Source organism: Erythrolamprus reginae, chromosome 9 (genome assembly GCF_031021105.1).
Source record: "Erythrolamprus reginae isolate rEryReg1 chromosome 9, rEryReg1.hap1, whole genome shotgun sequence".
NCBI lineage: Eukaryota > Metazoa > Chordata > Lepidosauria > Squamata > Dipsadidae > Erythrolamprus > Erythrolamprus reginae.
Genome location: NC_091958.1, coordinates 41,515,137 through 41,539,193, shown reverse-complemented (window position 1 = coordinate 41,539,193; position 24,057 = coordinate 41,515,137). Strand labels below are relative to the sequence as shown.

Genomic DNA, 24,057 nt, shown 5'->3' with positions numbered 1-24,057 from the left:
TATGGGAAACATTGTTTCTCTTTTTAAAATAATTTTTGATTATAAAGAAGAAAACAAACAAAAAAACAAACATAACACATAAGACATAACAAAACATTAAATGAGCATTTCCAAAACACTGTTTCATCTTACAAACTTTTCGACTTACAAACCTCGTCAGGGAACGAATTAAGTTCATAAGACGAGGTATCACTATACTTCGTTTGTGCTTAGAAATAACAAAAGAACCCCAATTATTTATCTTTTTGTTTTGAATTGCAGTAGAGAAAGAAGAAGGGAAGGCGTCTGGAGAGGAGCTGAGCCACCACGTGTCCTGCCGGTAAGAGGACTGAGTGAATTTGGGGAAGGGGCAGATCCATCTATCTTTTAAAAAGACAAGGCTCGGTCCTATGCGGATTGGACAGCGAGCAACCCGCGTGACTGCTGGACCCGCTCATTTAGTATGGAGAATCATGTGGTCACTAAGCCAACCCAGCTTTCCCAATGGGCCTTTTTTCATAGAAACCACCCAAAAAAGGTCACAAATACAATCATATGACCATAGAAGGCTGCAAACAGTTGTAAATAGAAGCTGCTTGCCTGGTGGTTGAATTGCAATCCCATGACTGCGGGTTGATTTGACAATTTGTAAGTCACTATTTCCAAGGCTTTTGTATCATGGTGGAATCATGGTTACACAGTACAGTGGTACCTCGGTTCTCAAATGCTTTGGTTGTCGTACATTTCGGATACCGAACAAAATTTTCAGCAAAAATTTCCTTCGGTATCTGAACAAAAATTCGGATACCGAACAGCCACAGAAAATTTTGTTCATTATCTGAAATGTTACCGCCAGGGGCGGCTGCAATCCCGGCAGCTTCGGGGGGCTCCTTTCCTCATTGCTTGTTACAGTGCCTGCACTAACGTTCTTCTTCCCACCGGCGGCAACGGTGGCGGCTTCCCTTTGAGGAGCAACAGCGCCGGGAACGTCACGTGATGAAGGGAAGCCGCCGTAGCCATCTCAGCAGTTGCCCCTGCTCCAGCAGCTTCCCTTCATTAAGTGACGTTCCCAGCGCTGTTGCTCCTCGAAGGGAAACCGCCGCCGTTGCCACCGCCGGGAAGGAGAAAGTTAGTGCAGCTGCCTACAGGTACTGTAACAAGACGAAGCACTGAGGAAAGAAGCCCACCGAAGCTGCCGGGATTGCAGCCGCCCCCACCCTTCCTGCAGCTTGGAGCGTTTATAGAGCTCCTCAGATTTTTTTATCCCATAGGAAATAAAGAAAATAGATTTCATTGGTTCCCAGCGAGTCAACAGGGGCTGGGAACCAATTAAATCCATTTCCATTATTTCCTATGGGATAAATTAGTTTGGTACTCGACCAAATCGGTTCTCGGCCACACTTCTGGAACGAATTGTGGTTGAGAACCAAGGTACCACTGTAATATGTTGAACTACATGTGAAGTAGATGTTTTAGTTTTTTAATATTTCCCATGCAACTCAGTCAGAGGTGGCTCCAAAATCTCAGGATGCCCATTCTGCCCTTAAAACCACCCAGAGGTTTATGAGATTCAGCGTTCAGTGCACACACCTGGAATTCCCGTTCAGTTTCAATCCCAGACACCCTTCTACTTCTTCCCACAATTTTCACTGCCAAGTCAAACACAGGAAAGGATACAGAGCTTTTCTTCATCTTGAAATGTGAAGTAGAGCTTCACAAAGAAAGGGTGATCCAGGCGGGACATCACGTCTCTCTCCCTGGTCACGTAGGGGACTTTATTCTCTTTGATGATATGTCGCTTCTCTAGGATTTTAACTTTTAAACAACAGACAAATTAGTAGACATTTGGGCCTCGATCAATGAACCCTTTCCCCCCTCCCCCCTGCTTTGACCAAGTACAACAGTTACAACTTATAGCAATAGCAGATGTGACTTAGAAGGCCATCGTCAAACTGCAACGCAAGTGATACTCACTGGCGTATTCTCGGGAAGTGGACAATTCTCTGGCCAGGACAACCTGTTTTTAAGGGAAAGAGAAACCCGGTTATATTCGGAGCGTGTGACCAGCCCTTGGAGTATACAGTGGTACCTCGACATACGAGTTTAATTCGTGCCAGAGCCGAGCTCGTATGTCGGTCAATTCGTATCTCGAACGAATGCATTTACATTTAGCTTTTCAGGCTGAGATAACTGGAAAAAATGGAGTTCTTGCGCCACCTAGTGGACGCTCGGCTCGTATCCCGAATTTGAGCTCGGGTGTCGAACAGAAATTTGGCTCGCGTCTCAGCTCGTAACTTGGAATACTTGCATGTGGAGCAGCTCGTATCTAGAGGTACTACTGTATATTCTTGCAGAGCCAGGTGCTCTCTAACTAGAGGCTGTCATAATCAGGGCTGAAAAAGGGGCTAAGCACACTAAGACCTTGTTGAAGTTGGTTTGCTGAGGTTTAGCATCTGGAAGGCATCAGTAGTGCAAGCCTGACATGCCATCCTTACAAAATGTGTTTGGAAAAGTATCAGGTTCTTTAGAGCCAATGGCTCCCCATTTTGAGCCCTACCCAGGCTTCTCAGAGGGGTTTGCATGCTCAGGGGGACAAGATCCACAGTCTTATAGGGGTGGGTAGCAATCAGGGGTCTGAAGAAAATGCAACACTTTGGGGAGGAAAAACAGGAATTGGAAGCAGGGGAGAAAAGCAGTTCAGGCACTCAATGGCCTAAGTTTCGATTACTGCAACGCTCTCTACATGGGGCTACCTTTGAAAAGTGTTTAGAAACTTCAGATCGTGCAGAACGCAGCCGCGAGAGCCGTCGTGGGGCTTCCAAGATTCACCCACGTTTCTTCAACACTCCGTGGCTTGCATTGGCTGCCGATCAGTTTCCAGTCACAATTCAAAGTGTTGGTCATGACCTTTAAAGCCCTACATGGCATTGGACCAGATTACCTCCGGAACCACCTGCTACCGCATGAATCCCAGCGACCGATAAGGTCCCACAGAGTTGGCCTTCTTCGGGTCCCATCGACCAAACAATGTCGTTTGGCAGGCCCCAGGGGAAGAGCCTTCTCTGTGGCAGCCCCGGCCCTCTGGAACCAACTCCCCCCGGAGATTAGAACTACTCAAGACTCATTTATGTTTGGTTTTATTATAAGGGTTTTTAGTTGTTTTATTAATTGGATTTCTACATGCTGTTTTTATCATTGTTGTCAGCCGCCCCGAGTCTGCAGAGAGGGGCGGCATACAAATCCAATAAATAAATAAATAAATAAGCAAACTAGTCCCCAAGGGCAAAGGCCAGGAGAAAAGCAGCAGCTCATCTCATCTGGCCTCGGCCTTAACGCTGAGGAGCAGCTGCCGCAGATACTCACTGTGGAAAAAGATCCTTCCCCGAGAATCTTGCCAAACTTGAAGTCCTCTGGGCGTTTCTTTCGAGGCTGTGGAGGCTGTTGCAAGGCGCTCTCCATATTCAGTTCCTGTCTGCTGCCACAGGCAGCAGCAACAGGTTGAAGGCTGGAATCCACCTGGTTCCTCACCATTGATGGAGATGAGCAGGAACACAAAACCACACTGGACTGGATAGGAACAGCATCATACTGCAAGGCAGAAAGCAAATTCAATGTTGTGGCCCTTAATGGATCAACCGCCGCAAGACCAAATCAGTAGACTAGTGTAATTTATTTTATTTATTTATTTATTTATTTGATTTTTATGACGCCCTTCTCCTTAGACTCAGGGCGGCTTACAACATGTTAGCAATAGCACTTTTTAACAGAGCCAGCATATTGCCCCCACAATCCATGTCCTCATTTTACCCACCTCGGAAGGATGGAAGGCTGAGTCAACCTTGAGCCGGTGATGAGATTTGAACCGCCGACTTACAGATCTACAGTCAGCTTCAGTGGCCTGCAGTACAGCACTCTACCTGCTGCGCCACCCCGGCTCAATGCAGTAGACCTGAATATACTTGAACTTCAGTAAAGCTTTTGATAAAATAGACCACAATCTCCTACTGTACAAATTGGGGGGAAATGGTATTGATTACAACACATGTAGATGGATCAATGGTTGGCTGACCAACCACACCCAACAAGTTGTTTTCAACAGTTCCAAATCCACATGGAGGGAGGGAGGCAGTGGGGTGCCGCAAGGCTCAGTCCTAGGACCAGTGCTCTTCAACATTTTCATCAATGACCTAGACAAGGGTATAGAGGTGGGACTAATCAAATTTGCAAATGACACCAAGCTGGCTGGGAGTAGCCAACATCCTGAAGGATAGGCTCAAAATACAAAAGACCTTGATAGACTAACACTGTGGGCCCAAACTAACAAAATGAAGTTCAACGTCAAGAAAAGAAAAGCCCTACACCTAGGCAAGAAAAACCGAAAAAACACACACATACAACTGGGAGAAACCACACTTAACAGTAGCAACTGTGAGAGAAATCTCGTAGTCCTGGTGGATAAGCAACTAAATATGAGCCAGCAATGTGCAGCAGAGGCTAAAAAAGCTAACAAAATCTTAAAATGCACCAACAAAGGGATACACTCTAAGACTAGGGAAGTACTAATGCCACTACAGAGGTCTTCAAACGTGGCAATTTTAAGACTTGTGGACTTCAACTCTCAGAATTCTCCAGCCAGTATAGCTGGCTAGAGAATTCTGGGAGTTGAAGTCCACAAATCTTAAACTTGCCAAGTTTGGGGACTCCTGCCCTAGTCAGACTACATCTGGAGTACTGCATTCAATTCTGGTCACCTCACTAATAAAAGGACACAGAAACTCTGGAAAGGGTACAGAAGAAAGCAACCAGGTTTTGGCAATGACAACACTGTCACACCTGCCCTCATGTATTAGGACTTGAAGTCTATCCTGTTGGTTCCTCGTACATTGAGCTTTAATGTACAGGCATCTGAATCTTTTATGACTGACTCTGTGTTTGTTTCCTGCGATGTTTCACACCCAAGTTCTTCTTTCTTCTCACTATCTCTTATCTCATTGTTTGACTGGTTATCTTAAGGTTTATGCTTGGAATTAGGTTCTAAAGTGTGGTCTGCCTCCCCTCTCAATTAAAATCAAAGCCCTTCAGGTATGCTGAGCCACTTCTTTTACAAATATATTTCCCCTGATTTTTGTGAGGCGTAGCCCATGCCCTGCCAGAAGCCCTTCATGTAGATAATGTAGACCACAGTCTAGGAATCTAAAATTATCTCAACAGCATCATCCCTTAAGCTGAAATCAACTGCTGAGCTCCACTGGGGATGGATTGAACTGGATTGATCCGGGCTGCCGGGGGATTGTTCTCAGGGTTTGGTTTGGTTTTTCATTTGGGTCTTCAGTATACATGAATACATATATGACACACACATATACATATCACAACAGGGTCAGTCTTTCCACGACTATGCTATTTGCAAATGCTCTGAGTTGTTCCAAGGCAGGGTGCCTTATTTCTGTTAAAATTTGGTTTAATGAGTAGTTTTATTTTTTAGTAGTACAGTGGTCCCTTGATTTTCGCGGGTTCAAACTTCGCGAAACGGCTATACCACGGTTTTTCAAAAATATTAATTAAAAAATACTTTGCAATTTTTTCCCCTGTACCACAGTTTTTCCTACCCAATGACATCATACGTCATCGCCAAATTTTCATCCGCCTTTAATAAATATTTTTTTAAATAAACTTTAATAAATAAACATGGTGAGTAATAATCTAAATGGTTGCTAAAGAAATGGGAAATTGTAATTTAGGGGTTTAAAGTGTTAAGAGAAGGCTTGTGATACTGTTCACAGCCAAAAATAGTGTATTTACTTCTGCATCTCTACTTTGAGGAAATTCGACTTTTGCGGGTGGTCTCGGAACGCATCCCCCGGGGAAAATCGAGGGAACCCTCTATTTTTAACAAGGTATCCTTTGGTTTTCAAAATTGGTCTTTATGGTGAATGTTAAAATAAGACTTAAACGTGAGTCTTTTGCTCCCTCTTGTGGCTAGTGTTGAAGTAAACCTTAAATATACAGGTAACTCATCAAAGGCCAATCAGATTGCCTTCAAGATGTAGTTGTGATCCAGAGAGGAACAGAAGGGGGGGGGGGAGTCACTCAGAAGAACCCAGTGGCTTATAAGAGTAAAAGTGGGAAATAGAAATGCCCAAGCCAAGCCAAGAGAATGACTTGGAGAGTAACTATTTACTGAATTAAGACAAGAGATTTACTAAAGCCTCTAAAAAGGAATACAAAGTTGGTTTATTTGATCAAGGTTAAAATAAGATCCGTTTTTATAAAACTCTGGGAACCCTTTGTGATGTTTGTTGACATCAGCGCTGAAATGTTAATGATTTATTGATTTGCTTATGAGTAAGAGATTAGTTATGGGAAGAAAAGCTATTACATAAAACTTTACACAACATGAATTATTTAAGCTTGTTTGAGCTTGTGATAAAGATCAGCAGTCACATACTTAAATGTTCCTTTTCTTTTTCCTCTTTCCTTTCTCTCACACTTTCTATTCTCTATTTTTCTCCCTCCCCCACCCCGAGTTTAGTATTATCTTTTGTTAGAATCTTAGGGCTGAAAAGGACCTTGGACCCAAGGCGAGAGTTCTTATAAAAATCCCAAACAGATGGTTGTCCAATCTCTTCTTAAAATCCTTCAGCAGCAGAGCCCAAGTCGAGAAGGCAAAATGTTCCATTTGATTAATGTCACTTCATTATTGTAAATGTCACGAAGTGAATTTATTTATTTAAAAAGCATGAGTTTTGAGTGAGTAAATATATATTTCTTATACACAGGTGATTCTGGGCAGCATACAATATTAAAAATCTATAATATAAAACCCCATATAAAACCCCACCCTTCCCCCACGGCAGCAAACATACAATCAAATTAATTACTTGATCGGCTCCATCTCCATTGATGGTTCCCAAGTCCACAGACAAAACCACATCTTCAGGGTCTTTTGGAAAAGCAACAGGGGAAGGGGGCAATCATATCTTGCGGGAATTGATGTTCGCAGAGTAGGGCTACCACGGAGAAGGCTCCTTTTTATGGTCCCACATCTCTAATAGATGGGACTGCAGCAAACCCTTCCATCCAGTCCTGGAAAGTTGGAGACAAGACTGAAGTTCTGTGTTGGTCAAAGTGTTGGTCATGACCTTTAAAGCCCTACATGGCTTTGGACCAGACTACCTCCGGAACCGCCTGCTACCGCACGAATCCCAGCGACCGATAAGGTCCCACAGAGTTGGCCTTCTCCGGGTCCCGTCGACTAAACTACAGTATGTCGTTTGGCAGGCCCCAGGGGAAGAGCCTTCTCTGTGGCGGCCCCGGCCCTCTGGAACCAACTCCCCCCCGGAGATTAGAATTGCCCCCACCCTCCCTGTCTTTCGTAAACTACTCAAGACTCATTTATACCGCCAGGCACGGGCGAGCTGAGATATTCCTTCCCCCTAGGCCATTACAAGTTATGCATAGTATGTCTGTGTGTATGCTTGGTTTTATAATAAGGGTTTTTAGTTGTTTTATTATTGGATTGTCACATGCTGTTTTTATCATTGTTAGCCGCCCCGAGTCTACGGAGAGGGGCGGCATACAAATCCAATAAATTATTATTAATTATTATTATTATCTGGGTAGGATCTAATGATGGCCTCTTAAGAAGAGAGGGAACCAACACTTCTGGTGGCAACGGAGCTGCCCAAGGAAGCAGAGGAAAAGAGGTCTGTCCCCGAGGCTTCTTTTTTCCTCTTGGGGGAACCCATGTTGGGTGTGACTCGGAGGGACTGATCGATGGAGAAGGGACATTCTGCGGTCCAAGAAGCAACATGCAATTGCCTTGTAGGACAAAGATAAACCTTTCAATCCCGACTGATTTAAAAAAAGGCTGTTTTTCTTTCAGTGGCCATAGCAGAAACGACCAGAGCAGAAAGAAGAAATCAGGGAAAGCGAATGAAGTAACAGCACGCAGAATATAGAGGGAGAGAGCCCATCGTGGAATAAAGCCAGTACAGCAAGCAGCAAACATGGAGGGGGGAAGTGTGGGTGTGGGGGTCATGTGCGCATGAGCAGGGGCGGGAGAGTGCAGAGGTAGCGCAGGGGGAGCACATGAATGCACAGGAACAAGGAAGCACTGGAGCTTGTGTGGGTGTGTTGGGAAGGGAAGAGTGCAGGGGGTTGCATACACATGTTCAGGGGCAAGGGGGGGTCATGTGCGCTTTTGCAGGGTGTGGGGTGGGCCTGGGAGGGGGGTCATGCGCGCTTTTGGCACATGACGAAAAAAAGGTTAGGCATTCCTGATGTAAACAGAGACGTAGACCCAAGGGAGGAGTTTGAGAGGGAAGTGAAAAAACGAATAGGAATTGAAATACTATAGCAGACAAGAGATCATGCTTAGAAAGGGAGTGCTATAAGACTGACTTTATTGAGAGCTAGAATAGAGACAGAAACAAATCAAGGGGGATATTATTATACATATTTTTATATAAGAACATAAAGAAGAGCCATGCTGAATCAGGCCATAGCCCATCGAGTCCAGCATTCTGTGTCCCACCAATTGTACATGGGGAACTTGAGCAGAAAGAGAAGGCAAAACCCTCCTTTTCCCGACCCCCAAAAATGGTACCCAAGGGAATCCTGCCTGCCTCAACCAACATAGAGGCGGCACATGGACATCCGTTTCAATAACCACTGATACACTTGGCATCCATGAATCTGTCTAATCCTGCCTTGAAGCTGTCACGACTTCTTCTGGAAGTGAATTCCATCAACCAACGATCAACATACTAGACCCAAAAACTAGATGTAAAGATTAGATGTTGAAAGATGGTTATCACCATGTACATTTAAACAATACTGTGGTTGTTATTAGAATGGCGCACAAAAACACTGAACAACTAAAGAATGAAGGAACACACTCCAATGCAAATATGTATACACATTTACAACTACATAAGTAGGGCGAATTACTATTATTTGTATTTAAATGAATGATACCAGATGTGTCACCGTTCATATAATATTGATGCATATTATTATTATTTTTTTAAAGACACAAAGGCTGTATTCCTATAACTGAGATACTCTTTCCCCCTAGGCCTTTACAATTTTATGCATGGTATGTCTGTATGTATGTTTGGTTTTATAATAAGGGGTTTTTAACTATTTTAATATTGGATTGTTATATGCTGTTTTTATTACTGTTGTTAGCCGCCCCGAGTCTGCGGAGAGGGGCGGCATACAAATCCGATAGATAGATAGATAGATAGATAGATAGATAGATAGATAGATAGATAGATAGATAGATGATAGATAGATAAGATAGATAGATAAGATAGATTAGATAGACAGACAGACAGACAGACATAGAATCATTGAAGACACAGGTCAAATGCAGCCTTGGAGATCTTCGGGTATGACCCCTGCCCAGTCTAGGAATTCACTGCTATCTCTTGACAGCCATCCAGCCTCTACTTAAACACCTGCTGCAAAAGTCCTACATCACTCCTCATGTTTTATTCTCAAACTCTTATATCCTTTTGCTTCCTCTCCACTCGTCTGGCAGTGTCCTTCCTAAAACGCAGTGCCCAGATGCTAATCTTCTGGCAACGGCTGAATTGTGTTAAAGGTGCTTTACAAACCTCACAATAGAGCTTGCAACACGTGGGCAGACGTAACCATATTTTCAACAGGAAACTATGAGCATCCCAGACCAAGCCAAATCCAAAAACACCAGGGAATTCCTGGGAGCTTAGCTGAGACAAATCAGCCCTTAACACAGAGATAAATCATATTTACACAACATTCAAAGGAGGCAATTAGAAAAACAAAGGAAACAAAAAGGTCACAACACATCCTCTCCACCCAGACAAACAGTGATTAACACCACACAAACTATCAAGCAGAACACCTACCCTAATTAAAAAATCGCCAAGGAAAATAACCACATCACCAACACTGGCAGGACAAGTGACTACCTATAAACAGGAAGCAAACCCCACACTGACTAGCAAGGATAATGTTACCTAGTTGGGTAACCCAATGTCTGCTAGCAAACAACCTACTCAGAGAGCACCAAGGATTCCACAAGACACCAATGGCTCTCCCTAATATGGGATGGACCGGGAGCAGGTTTTGACAAATGCTTAAGACTTGCCAGAACCAGAATTGCAAGGTGAAAGGGGACCTCTGTTTCTCTTGTTTTACCAGGAATTCTCCAATCACCCTCAGTCCCTGGATGGACTTGCAAATCATTGTCTGACCTGCCATTCTCACAGTCCAACTCCTTTACCTTCACCATCAGAATTTATTTATTACTCATTTATTTATTTATTCGATTTTTATGCCGCCCTTCTCCTTAGACTCAGGGCGGCTTACAACATGTTAGCAATAGTACTTTTGAACAGAGCCAGCCTATTGCCCCCACAATCCAGGTCCTCATTTTACCCACCTCAGAAGGATGGAAGGCTGAGTCAACCTTGAGCCGGTGATGAGATTTGAACCGCTGACTTACAGATCTAGTCAGCTTCAGTGGCCTGCAGTACAGCACTCTACCTGCTGCGCCACCCCGGCTCATTGCAACCAAAGGCTGCAGGTTGAATCAGAAACACGGAAAAAACACGGGAAGGAGTGTGCGCGTGATTTTGCTACCTGCCCAGGTGCAGTGGCTTAATTGCGCTGGACTCCACCAGCACTCAGAGTCACGGGGGGCGAGCACACACCACCGTTCCACCTTAGCAGCCCACCTCTGATTTCACCCCTGGTGCCTGCCCACCTCTCCCTCGGCAGTGAGGGAGCAAAGTTTCACAAAGTGCTGCCCCATAATAAGGAGCTTCAGCACCCAGCTGAAGGGAAAGCAGGTTGACTCTGCCTGTGGTGTTCTCTGTCAGGTCCTCTTCCCCTCTGGAACGGAAGCTCACACTGACAGCAGTGGAGGGCTGGGGGTGGCAAGAGTCCCACAGCTTTCCTCACCTCCTTCTCCCCAGAAGAAAGGCAAGCAAGCAGACATCCAATCTTCCCTTCCATTGAAGAGGCATTTCATCCAAGGGAAGGGGGTAACAAGCCTGGTATTGCCCGAGCATGTTTAGAAGTTATCAGCTCTCCAGCACAGCCTAGAGTTGGGGAGAGAGGCACGTCTCCACTAGAGCCAATCTACTAGCAGGTCCGCCCGTAGTCCCTTGGCCACCAGGCGAAGAAGCACCCCAGATACTGCTGCCTTGTCCAAATGGCTGTTGGTCGAAGGCAAATCACAGCACTCTTGAGGCCTGGAGAATGCACCTGCCCATCATACTCCCCTCCTCCAGTGCTTGATCTCACCTGCTGGGGAGAGGACCAACCCCTCCAAGAATGGGTTGTCAAAAATGCAGTGAAAAAAGGGGGACGAGGTGCCTTGAAAGCTACCATCCAGGATCCTTTAAAACAAATGTGTGAAGGGGAAACAAGTTCTCCACAACCCCATTGGCAAGTGGACAGCTGAGGGGTTCAAGAAAGATGGGAAGATCAAAGACTGACCTCTTAGTGACTTCCACAAGTTTCTAATCTCTACAGCAGCAAGACATAAAACGACAAACAACAGATCACTTCAGCCGTCAACCTGAAAGAACAGACTCCATATCCAGAGAATTTCTAGAAGACTGGAAAGATGAGAGGTCTCATTAGCCCATTTGCAGATGTTGCAGTCAACGAATTTGGTTCTACAGTGGTAAGCAATATAACCTTCTCAGGGTGGAATCGCCCCACCCTGGATATTTCTGGTTTTACAGTATTAATCAAAGGGAGAAAAGACTTCCATAATGACCTGTCAAATCAATTTGTTGAGCCAGGAACTACCAGAATCAATGGGAGAGACCATCTTGGCATCTGGGCACAAGGAAGACAGAGCATTGAACATGACTAAAGTCTGAACCATGGTGGAGAAGGAATCTTAGGGCAGCACAAGAACTCCTTGTATTTCGATAAGTCACACTGGAAGGGTGGAAGAACGAAAGTCTGACTAGACAGGGCCCCTTGGGCTTCATCACTCAGGGCCATTTGTCCAGAGTGATGAGTCACTCTCTCTCTCAGGCTTCCTTATGCATGCCATTCAGGTGTATGGCTCTCATTTCCCCTCTGGCATTCTCTGTTTCCTTTCATGAGATTTCATAGATTCACATGCACTGACAATAGCTCCTTTGGAATTAAGCAGATTCCAATCAATGCTCCCTCTTGGAAACAGCTTTTCTAGTGATGCTAACCTCAGCCATAAGTTGTCAAAGTAAGAGTTCCTATTGATAAGAGAATGTCCCGTCTCTCACCACAATCATTTGATGTTAACGCCAGACCCTCATTTCATTCGCAAAGTTTACTCCCAATCTCATAGGGCACAGGAGACGGCATTTTAAAAATCCTTTCGCATCCTTCAACATCCAAGACAACAGCTGATATTATTTATTATTATTATTTATTACATTTGTATGCCGCCCTTCCCCGAAGACTCGGGGCGGCTGATATAAGCTAGACATATCCAGGAGTTAAGAAACAAGTGCATCTATTGAGGCAGGAACGTGGACTGAACTAGGGAGATATTTAAAGTCTCCCTCTATTGGTAGATGGGTAAAGAAATGCATTTCAGTGGCTAAAACTAAGCAATTGTTTGGGAGAATTACTGTCTATTCAATCAAAGAAGGCCCATCATATGGGATTACCTGATATGACATTTGTACAGAAGCAAAGTGGTCAGAATTATTTCCTTCCATGAAATATGACTGGAAAAACATAACGGCATTTGCAAAGACGGCCTTCATTTGCTCCATACTGACAAGCGTGCTGTGAACCCCACACCGTAATAAAAAAAATTGCCAAAAACTTTCAGGTACCCTAAAATGAAATTTGATCTTAAGAGAGTTGTTACTGTCACCTGCAGGAAATGCTTGTTTTTGGTAATTAATGTTAAGCTATTATCTACTATAGCACTATCAATTAAATGAATAACTAGATGGAATTGTTTTTCAGGGAAAGATAATGCATGCAACTAAGGACCTAGCCCTCACCAAATGACAACAAGTGTAAGCCCTACTCTCTAGTCCACTGTTTCCCAACCTTGGCAACTTGAAGATATCTGGACTTCAACTCCCAGCATTCGCTGGCTGGGGAATTCTGGGAGTTGAAGTCCAGATATCTTCAAGTTGCCAAGGTTGGGAAACACTTCTCTAGCCAGAGGAAGCTGAGTTAACCCTTCCTTGTTGCCTCCTCTGCTCCCCACTTCAGTGACACGGTAATATGCCTAACTGAGGACCAGTAAAGAAACAAGGGCTTCTGACTTCCCAAGAATTACAGTACAGGCAGTCCTTGACTTATAACCGTTTGCTTAATAACCATTCAAAGTTACAACAGCATTGAAAAATGTGACATGACCCTTTTTCAATTATGATCTTTGCAGCGTGCCTATAATCATGTGATCAAAATTCAGGTGCTTGGCAACAGGCTTGTATTGCTGACCGTTGCTGTGTCCCAGAGTCATGTGACACCCCCCCCCTCTGCTGACCTTCTGACCAACAAAGTCAATGGGAAAGCCAGATTCACTTAGTAACTGGCTTTTCAGCTACAGCTATTCATTTAACAACTGTGGCAAAAAAAAAGGTTGTAAAATGGTGAAAACTCACTTAAACAAACGTCCCACTTAACAACATAAATTTGGGGCTCAATTGTGGTTGTAAGTCCAGGGCTGCCTTTACTGCTTTCTGTCCCAAACGAGGTTGCGCAAAAGTAACGCTCATGAGAAAAATCAGGAGTGATCATATTTACAACAAATAGACAACTGAGCTGAAGGTGGCGCAGTGGGTAGAGTGCAGTACTGCAGGCCACTAAAGCTGACTGCTAGATCTGTAAGTCAGCGGTTCAAATCTCACCACCGGCTCAAGGTTGACTCAGCCTTCCATCCTTCTAAGGTGGGTAAAATGAGGAGCTGGATTGTGGGGGCAATAGGCTGGCTCTGTTAAAAACTGCTCTTGCTAACATGTTGTAAGCCACCCTGAGTTTAAGGAGAAGGTCGGCATAAAAAATTGAATAAACATACAAATGAACAAAAAAACTGGTGACCTCTTGGGTCATCATTTCAGAGACATTTCATTACTCATGCCCTTGTCCCAACCATTACTCCCCCACTATACTCCAGAGCACCCTCTTGCACCACAAATCTGGGCTGCCATCAACCTGTGCGTTATCATTCTCTTACCTAAACAGAATGACCATAGGTGGTGGGGGAGAGTAGGGGGAGCAGGAGTGATTCCTGACCAACTCCCCCAATGACATTCCTAGCAAATAGCATTGGAAATGACAGCAATGGGACTCTGGGTTACCACAGCAGCACTCAAGAGGCCACGACTTTGCCAAATTCCAACGCTACATCGAAACTTGTGAATTTCGTTTGGGCTCAATCGGCTCCCTCTGAGTTTCTTGATCCACCACTCGGGGCTCCAGTTCCCAAACTTCCAGATGGTTCCCCGGCCCCCCTTTTTGTTTTGTTTTTTAAAGAAGAGGCTACAAAGCGCCTGAGACCAGAAGTGGGCTGCTAAGGTGGAACGGTGACATGTGCTCGCCACATGGCTCTGAGTGCTGGTGGAGTCCAGCGCAATTCTGCCACTGCACCTGGGCAGGTAGCTAAATTGTGCACGGATACGAAGATGTGCCAGTGGCGCACCTGCGGTGTCCATGTGCAATTTCGCTACCTGCCCAGGTGCAGTGGCAGAACTGTGCTGGACTCTGCTAGCCAGGGTGTCCAGCATTTTGAAATTGCCTAATAATTCCCTGTAACTTGATATCTAGTTAAGGCACAGCTGTAGATGGCCTCATACCAAATGGGTAAGCAAGGGAGAAATAGCAGTAGCTGAGGAAGCAAGTTGTTACCACAGTTATGCTCGTTTTTGCTTGATTTTTCCCTGACTTTTAAACATTTTAATAGAGTTTGTTTTTCCCCCCTGATTTATTCCATTTTTTTTCACAGATTCCCAGATAAACTAGCCAATGTCGCTTGGCGGGATCTAGGAGGAGAGCCTTCTCTGTGGGGGCCCCGGCCCTCTGGAATCAGCCCCCCCCCAGAGATTTGCACTGCCCCCACCCTCCTTGCCTTCCTTAAAAGTTTAAAAACCTATCTGTGCCGCCAGGCTTGGGGCCATTAGACTCTAGACCCCTGGCCGACAAGTGTAGTATGTCTTGCTGTGTGAATGGGAATGGACGATTTTAAATGTTAAAAGTTTTTTATCTATGTTAATTGCATTTTTTAGATATGTATATTGTTTGGATATGTTGTGAGCCGCCCTCGGAGGGGCAGCATATATATCCAATTAACAAATAATAAATACATTTCCTGATATTTCCCGAACCGCCGATTTCCCTGATAATTCCATGATTTCTCTGTTTCCCAGGTGTGCTGGACACCCTGATAAGTCAGCCAGAGGCCCGGCGGCGAGCACACGCCACCTTCCCACCGTCTCTCCACGGACAGTCGCCTTCCGACAAAGGCCCCAACGAAGCCCCGGATCCCCCCGCCCCGGCCCGTCCGCTCCTGGCGTGGACCGAGGCCCTTTGGAGACCTGGTGCCTGCAGTCGCCGCCGAGGCCCGTCCCGTCCCTTCCTACCCCGCCAGGCACCGAGACCGGATCTCTCCGTCGCCCCGCCTGGAGCCCAGCAAGGCCGGGCGGCCGAGGGGCACGCCGGGCGACACCAGGCCGAGACCCGGGAGGGGGGGACAGAGCGAGGCAAGCGGGGCCCAGGCCAGCCGACGAGCACCGCTCTGCCCCATCCTGCCGGAAGAAGCTCCCCCGCCGGCGAGGCCTTCGCTCCCCGCACCCCGGGCGGGGCCTGAGGGAGAGCCGCCGGCCCAGCCGCCGCCGCCACTACCACCCCGACCCGGCAGCCGGCGCCCAGGGACCCTCCCGCGCTCGAAGGGAGTCTGACCCCGCCGCGAGGCCTACCAGGGGGCTGCCAGCGCTGGCCATGGGCCCGCCGGCCCTCCGCCGCCTCCGCCGCGCCACCACCGGGAGCGCGACCCAACAGGACGCCCGCGTCCTCCGCCAGTGACGTCAGCCACAACAATGCCCGCTTCCGCCCGGGGAGGCGGGACTTCCCCCCGCGCGCTTCCAGACTGGCTGTCCCCCCGGGCGCGGGAGCCCCGTCCGCCGCTCTCGCGAGGCTTTCTGCGCGCCACCCCTCCCCCCCCCGGAGTGACGCAGCCGCCCTTCGCAGGGCCTGCTGGATAAGAGGCCCGGATGTAGGGGGCGGGGCGACCGCTTCGGGGGAGTCCCAGCCGAGCGAAGGTGGCTGCTGTCCTGCTTGCGCAGCTGCCTCCCCGGCGGGCCGCGAAGGAAGCGCGGAAGAGAGCCGGTGCCTGCAGGGCTGGAGCGGCGGAGGCCCAGGGGCCGCTTCTCCCCCATTCATTCCGCCGGTCCTCTTCGCAGGGTCCTGCCCGGTTTTGCTGCCCCCTGGTGGCCAATTGTCAGTCCTGCAGCAGCGGAATCCCCGTCAAAGCCACCCTCAAACGGCGCTTCGGGATCCGCTCGTCCTGCCGTTGGCTTCCGAGGCCTCGAGGGCCCGTCCGCCTTCGGCTCCCTTGTCTTCCCATAGCTCGGCCTGCTTGGCAAGCCCCGTTTCGCCGCCCAGCCGGTGTGTCACGTGGCCTCCTGCCTGTGGGCCCAGAAAGGCGGTTCAGTCGTCAACGGCGTCCGCTGCCCCACAAGCTCAGCTGCTGAAGGGCGAATTTATTGATTTACTGGTTGATTAGATTTGTATGCCGCCTCTCTCCGGAGACTCGGGGCGGCTTACAGCAGGGGTCTCAAACTCAATTCTCCGCGGGGGTCGCTGGAGGTAGAGGCTGGGTGAGGCTGGGCGCATCAGGTTTTCCACAAGAAAAGCTCTTACAAAAACATTCCAGTGTTATCAAATGTCTTTATTTTTTCATCTTATTTTGTGTTGAAAAATAAAAATAAATTAACAACTTCCTAAGAAAAAAATAAATCAGTAATAAATACAGTAAATAAAATGAAAATGATAATAATACAGCAGATATAGAAGACTGAAGAAACCACATTCAGCTCAGCACACAACACTGAAAAGTGCCTTTCGTATCAAACTCGGGCCGCACTAACATTAAACTTTGATATTGAGGTGGGGGCTGCAAACTTGTCCTGAGGGCCCCTGGCTTACAGCATATAGTATAAAAGTGTTTTTCAACCAGTGTGCTGTGGCACACTAGTGTGCCGCGAGACATGGTCAGGTGTGCCGCGAAGAAGGAAGCTCAGGTTTTGGTCTCGCAACTTTTTGCTGAGAGAGAGAGAGAAAGTAAGCAAGAGAGAGGGAAAGAGACTGATAGTGTGAGAGAGAGAGAAAGCAAGAGAGAAAAGAGAAAGAGAAAGAAAGCAAGAGAGAGAAAGAAAAGGAGAGGAAGAGAGAAAGAAATGAGCAAAAAAGGGAGGAAAAAAAGAGAAATGAGAAAATGATTGAGAGAATGAGAGGAAAGAGATAGAAACAAAAGAGAGAGAGAAGTGACTTGATTTAAAGCATATGATAAAAAGCACCCAAAGAATAAGAGGAAAAAACCCCAGCCCTCACCTGTTTTTGGAAAGGGTTTCAGAATGTGTATACACACACACACACAAGGGGAGGGAGGAGACAGGGATGGAAAAAGAGAGGAGAGTGTCTTAGGGTGTCATTTTGGTTGGTGGTGTGCCCCAGGATTTTGTAAATGTAAAAAATGTGCCGTGGCTCAAAAAAGGTTGAAAATCACTGGTATAAAACAATAAGGCCTGTGGGGGGCTTTGGAGGCCATTGCCAGAATCATCAAGGTGACTGCTGCTGAAATTCCCAGAGTGTAACATGCTCAAAATTGTGGACACACGTAACTGCGTACACTGCTTTATTTTGAACTAGTTGAAGCTTCCTAATATTAACGTTTATTTGTAGTACCCTTTTACCAAAGGGCATAACAACAAGCCATATATGGTTTATGAGGACTGACAATAACACTTATTAGGTTAACAAATATCCGCTCCCTCCCCCACATCCCACAGTTCCCACAATATAGAATTTTTTTAAAAAATTCGTGTAAGGCATCACATCAGAAGGGCCCTTCGCTGAAGGGAAAAGTCTAAATAGGGTCAGCAGAGTCAATACAGGGCCCGAGCAGATGGAAATACTGTACACAATTTCACAAGAAGGGAGGGCAGAACAGGTGATGTGATAAGTTCCAGTTGCAGGTTTGGTATAAAGATGGAAACACGGATAATGTCTTCAAGGGCAGCCCTGTGTAGAACACATTGCAGTAATCCACAGAAATGGTGACTAAACGTGGATGGCAGCCTATTGCACCATTATAATTCAGAGGCACAGTGAGCCTATCACCACTCTGAGGATAGGTTCACATTTCATATTAGGGGGAAATAGGATAAGGCAGTTTACATTTGGTCTGTTAAGGCAGTGTTTCCCAACCTTGGCAACTTGAAGATATTTGGACTTCAACTCCCAGAATTCCCCAGCCAGCAAATGCTGGCTGGGGAATTCTGGTAGTTGAAGTCCAAATATCTTCAAGTTGCCAAGGTTGGGAAACACTGTATTAAGGGTAAGCAGGCATAGTCTTTCCAAAGTAACCAAACCAGGCCATTGCACTTGGGGAAAAGGAATCCTCAATCTGAGTATTGTATTGGCAGTTCTGTGTTAGCAAAAACTTCAGAAGAGAAGTATTTAGGGGTAGTGATGTCTGACAGTCTCAAAATGAGTGAGCAGTGCGGTCGGGCAGTAGGAAAAGCAAGTAAAATGCTTGGCTCCATAGCTAGAGGTATAACAAGCAGGAAGAGGGAGATTGTGATCCCCTTATATAGAGCGCTGGTGAGACCACATTTGGAATACTGTGTTCAGTTCTGGAGACCTCACCTACAAACAGAGATTGATAAAATTGAACGAGTCTAAAGACAGGCTACAAAAATGGGGGGAGGTCTTAAGCATAAAACTGATCAGGAAAGACTTAATGAACTCAAGAAGAGAGACAGAAGAAGAACTCAAGAAGAACTCAAGAAGACAGAAGGGAAAGGGGGGACATGATAGAAACATTTAAATATGTTAAAGGATTAAATAAGTTTCAGGAGGGAAGTGTTTTTAATAAGAAAGGGAACACAAGAACAACGGGGCACGATCTGAGGTTAGTTGGGGGAAAGATCAGAAGCAACGTGAGAAAATATGATTTGACTGAAAGAGTCGTAGATGCTTGGAACAAACTTCCAGCAGACGTGGTTGGTACATCCACAGTCACTGAATTTAAACATGCCTGGGATAAACATAGATCCATCCTAAGATAAAATACAGGAAATGGTATAAGGGCAGACTAGATGAACCAGGAGGTCTTTTTCTGCCGTCAATCTTCTATTGCCCTAAGCTGTAGTATAGTCTGCCTAGGGAACGTAATGTGTTCTATGCATGTTTTCAATCCAGCATTGCATCAACTCAGCCTGGGAGTCTCCAGCCTGAAAAAGGGTGTGAACTGAAGGGCTACAAATGGCCCCCACCCACATGGGACCATTTGGACCGACGAACTCCCTTTTAGGATCGTTGTCAGAGGAAGCTGCGGATTGTTTGATTGCCAACACTCTCTAATCTTGTTGGGGCTTGTCACATGCCCACACTTATCTGCCGGCCCTCCAGATCAGTTCCCCAATCTGAGAGATGGTTTCCGAGGCTGAAATCGAACGATATTAATTTGCTGCCAGAGGTCGGTGTCTTTAGAGACCACCTTCCCCTCTGCTGGGCAAAGGGCATCTTGCTTTCAGTGGAAAGAACCTCAGAGGAACCTCTGCACCTCCCTGAGCAGTGGCAGAAGAGCCGAGGGTAAGGAAGGGGCGCCCTTATTGCTCCCAGGGGTCAGAAAGAAAGTCCTTTTCACTCCCACCACCACTCTTGGACTCGGTTAAAAGCCACACCTCTGCCTCTGCCTGGTTTCCACTAGTGGCTTGTTCCACAACTCCCAGAAGTGGCTGCCTGCTTCCCTTTTCCTCCCTGCCATGGGGTAGGGTCTGCTTGGGCAGGAGGCTGGACTAGATGACCTGCAAGGTCCCTTCCAACTCTGTTAATCTATGTCGTAACTTCCTAATTGGCTCCATCCACCCAGGCGTCGGTTCCCAGAATCCGCAACAGGAGAATTCAAGACCCGGTTTGGGGCCGGGTGAGTTCCCCCTCTGAGAATCCCTTCCCAGCTAAGTCGGTGCTACGTCTGTGTTGCAGCCACCTTGCACTCCAGAGGGCATGGGAAAGGCCTGTGGGACAGCTGCCTGCTTGAAGCTCTGGGCTTGGTTCTTCCTTCTCTTGGCAAAGGAGCAAACAGGTAGGAGGGAGCAGCAAGAGCACCTGCTTATAGGCTACCTACGGGACCGCCTTCTGCCTCCCAGCGGCTGGTTAGGTCCCACAGAGTCGGCCTTCTCCAGGTCCCGTCCGCCAAACAATGTCTAGGGGAAGAGCCTTCTTTGTGGCGGCCCCGGCCCTCTGGAATGAACTCCCTCCGGAGATACATACCATCTCCTCCCTCCTGGTCTTTTGTAAAGCTCTGAAGACCCACCTTTGCCGACGGGCATGGGGGCCAAGAGTGATGAGATTGTTGTGAATGATTGAATTGAATGAATGGGAATGACTGCATAATGGGTTTTAGATTTTTTTAAATTAATTTTGTATACGTCTTTTTAAAATAATTAGATTTCTCATATATCTTGTGTGCATTTGTACACCACTCTGAGTCGCTTTGAGAAGGGCAGCATAGAAGTCAAACAAGCAAACAAATAAAGGGATCTGTCACCCCAGACTGATGATGAGCTAACGGAGATTGGTATCCAAATCTTCAAGGTTTAGGTGTGAAAATATTCCTCCCCACAATCCTGTCCGGTCAGTTTGGAGAAAAGCTGGAGGTTAAAGTGGGCACTGCACCTCTGCAACTCCTGATGGGCATAGAGCAGTGGTCTCAAACCCGAGCCACTTTAAGACTTGTGGACTTCAACTCCCAGAATTCCTCAGCCAGCAAAGCTCAACACCTCACCTCACCAAAACTGGCTGAGCAATTATGGGGGTTTGTTTGTTTGTTTGGGGGTTTGTTTGTTTGTTTGTTTATTAAACAAGTATAGTATTATAGTACATATTAACATAACATAACATAAGTAGAACGTAGTAATGGAAAGGATAATAAGACAGTAGGACAGGGACATTAGGCACATAAGTGCACTTATGCACGCCCCTTACAGACCTCTTAGAAAAGGGGAGATGTCAATTGTAGATAACCTAAGGTTGAAGATTTTGGGGTTGGGGGAAGCAACAACAGAGTCAGGCAATGAGTTTCAGGCGGTGACCACTCTATTGCTGAAATCATATTTTCTGCAGTCAGGTTTGGAGCGATTCACATCCAGTTTGTATCTATGACGTGCTCTTGTGTTGTTGTTGTTAAAGGTGAAGAAGTCACTGACGGAGTACATTATGATGCATGATTAAAGTAATTGAATTTAATCTTTAATTGAAGTTGAAGTCCACAAGTCTTAAAATGGCCGGGGTTTGAGACCTCTGGTTTAGAGGTACCTCCATTGCAGGGGTGGGTGGGTTTCTTTTGACCAGAGAAGCAGTGCAGCTTTACGACCCTGATCAGTCTGGAAAGGCCCACCACCCAATTCCAGAACCCACTCTGCTCAGGAGCCCCTCTAGCTGTCTTGTTTTTTTGGTCATTGGGCACTGTTCCCATCTTCTCCGGGATGGCTATTGGTTTTAGATACGCTACCAAACAAGATGTCCATCGCTGGTCCAGGGAAGGAACACAGCGCGTCTTTTTTGCATCCCTCAGGTGGTCACTCAAGGGCAGTTAAGAGATGCAGAGAAATTTTCTGCTTCGCTGCCCTCCTCTAATGGGTCACTGGCTGTTGGTGGCATTGCTAACCCACTGCTGTAAAGGGACCAGAGGTTGGCTGCTAAGGTGGAAAGGTGATGTGCGCTCGCCCCCCGTGGCTGTGAGTGCTGACCGAGTCCAGTGCAATTACACTAGTGCACCTGGGCAGGGGGCAAAATCGAGGCTCGACGACTGTAATGCTCTCTACATGGGGCTACCTTTGAAGAGTGTTTGGAAACTTCAGAGCGTGCAGAATGCAGCTGCGAGAGCAATCATGGGCTTTCCAAAATATGCCCATGTTACACCAACACTCCGCAGTCTGCATTGGTTGCCGATCAGTTTCCGGTCACAATTCAAAGTGTTGGTTATGACCTATAAAGCCCTTCAGGGCACCGGACCAGGATATCTGCGAGACCGCCTTCTGCTGCACGAATCCCAGTGGCCGGTTAGGTCCCACAGAGTTGGCCTTCTCCTGGGTCCCGTCGACTAAACAATGTCGTCTGGCGGGACCCAGGGGAAGAGCCTTCTCTGTGGCGGCCCCGACCCTCTGGAACCAGCTCCCCCCGAGGGATCAGGACTTCCCCCACCCTCCTTGCCTTTCGTAAACTTCTTAAAACCCACCTCTGTCATCCAGCATGGGGGAACTGAGACATCCCCCCCCTTGCCTATGTAGCTGTATGTATGATATTTGTGTGTATGCTTTTTATATATATTGGGGCTTTTAGGCTTTTTAATGTAAAATTGTTATTTTAAACTTTAATATTAGATTTGTTACTTTTGTCATTGCTGCGAGCCTCCCCGAGTCTACGGAGAGGGGCGGCATACAAATCTAATAAATACAAATACAAAATCATACGCGGACACACAGGGGCTGGACTCCGCTAGCACTCCGAGCACACGTCACTATTCCATCTTAGCAGCCCCCCTTTGAAAGGGAGTCGTGAAAGGGAGTGGGCAGCAGGAGGTGGGACAATTGCCATCCTCAGTTGCTCCCCTCTCTTACCAGGAGCTGCCCGCCGGGTGGAGTGTCTCAACAATTACGGTTTTCAGGGACGCAGCGTGTTCTGCCGATGGCACCGCAGTCAGGCCCCAGAGGGGACCATCTTCTACCTCAATTTCTCTGAGTAAGACCCAGGGCTTGGTGGAGGGAGGCGGCCACTCGGGCACCAGGGGGCTAGTGTGGATTTGACAGTGGAGGGAAATATACTCGCCTGCTCCCGCCCTTCTCCTTGGGGACAGGCTGCTTGGGGCCGTGGAGAAAATGGCCCTCCTCCCCCCCTCCTGCCCTACCCCGGATTACCTGCCAGGTGCATTGCTGTCCCAGCAGAAGCAGGGGCACCCCACCTGGGCAGGTAGCAGGGGCAACCCACCTGGGCAGGTAGCAAGGGCACCCCATTTGGGCAGGTAGCAGGGACACCCCCACATGGGCAGGTAGTAGGGGCACCCCCACATGGGCAGGTAGTAGGGGCACCCCCACATGGGCAGGTAGCAGAGGTACCCCCAAATGGGCAGGTAGCAGGGGTACCCCCACATGGGCAGGTAGCAGGGGCACCCCTACCTGGGCAGGTAGCAGGGGCACACCAGATGGGCAGGTAGCAGGGGCACCCCAGATGGGCAGGTAGCAGGGGCACCCCCACTTGGGCAGGTAGCAGGGCCACCCCCACCTGGGCAGGTATGGAGATGCGGGTGCACCCATGTTTTGGCATGGTTTTTTTGCTTCCATGTGCGTGCACCTGTGCCTCCACTCATGATTCTGCTACCTGCCCAGGTGCAGTAGTGTAATTGCACTGGACTCCGCCAGCACTCAGCCGCGGGGGCAAGCACATGTCACCATTTCACAGTAGCCGCCCACCTCTGCCTGGGTCTGCCAGCCCATGTAGAGGCACTCAGGCAGCTGGCGGGGGGGATCTTTACCCTCACCAAAGAACAGCTCACAAAACTTTTGCAGCGAACGGTTGCCAGCGGTTGCCTTGCCCAAAGAAAGTTTCTAGAGATGACGATTTGGATTCCTGTCCGGAGGGGGCTCTTCTCCTAAAACAGAGCCCTGAACGTCCCCTTCCTTCGCTTGGCTGCCGGGCAGTTCCTGCTTGGGCCCCTGCCTTGTGCCCTTCCTTCCATGCAGGATGCTCAGGGCGCAGACTCACGCCTGGTGGCCCCCTTTCTTCCAGCACCTTCGGGCTCTCTGGTGACCTCATCTGCCCCCTGTCCGCCTCCCCTCGCAG

General features: G+C 47.5%; 2 protein-coding genes across 2 annotated transcripts in view; one reads left to right on the top strand and one right to left on the bottom strand.

Annotated features, from left to right (window-relative positions):
• The window catches only part of PDPK1 (3-phosphoinositide dependent protein kinase 1), a 35,887-nt gene extending 19,497 nt beyond the window's left edge, over positions 1-16,390 (bottom strand). Inside the window, exons 1-4 of the mRNA XM_070760965.1 lie at positions 15,912-16,390; positions 3,343-3,567; positions 1,954-1,996; positions 1,657-1,794 (exon numbers count right to left, since the gene is read on the bottom strand). Of these exons, the coding sequence (XP_070617066.1) occupies positions 1,657-1,794; positions 1,954-1,996; positions 3,343-3,567; positions 15,912-15,935 (430 nt within the window). The 5' untranslated portion in view covers positions 15,936-16,390. The remainder of the gene's footprint in view (positions 1-1,656; positions 1,795-1,953; positions 1,997-3,342; positions 3,568-15,911) is intronic.
• A 3,336-nt stretch (positions 16,391-19,726) lies between these two features.
• LOC139172565 (interleukin-9 receptor-like) overlaps positions 19,727-24,057 on the top strand; it is a 14,122-nt gene continuing 9,791 nt past the window's right edge. Inside the window, exons 1-4 of the mRNA XM_070761714.1 lie at positions 19,727-19,809; positions 20,203-20,302; positions 22,842-22,959; positions 24,004-24,057. The exon at positions 24,004-24,057 is cut by the window's right edge and continues 143 nt beyond it. Coding sequence (XP_070617815.1) covers positions 20,224-20,302; positions 22,842-22,959; positions 24,004-24,057 — 251 coding nt within the window. The 5' untranslated portion in view covers positions 19,727-19,809; positions 20,203-20,223. The remainder of the gene's footprint in view (positions 19,810-20,202; positions 20,303-22,841; positions 22,960-24,003) is intronic.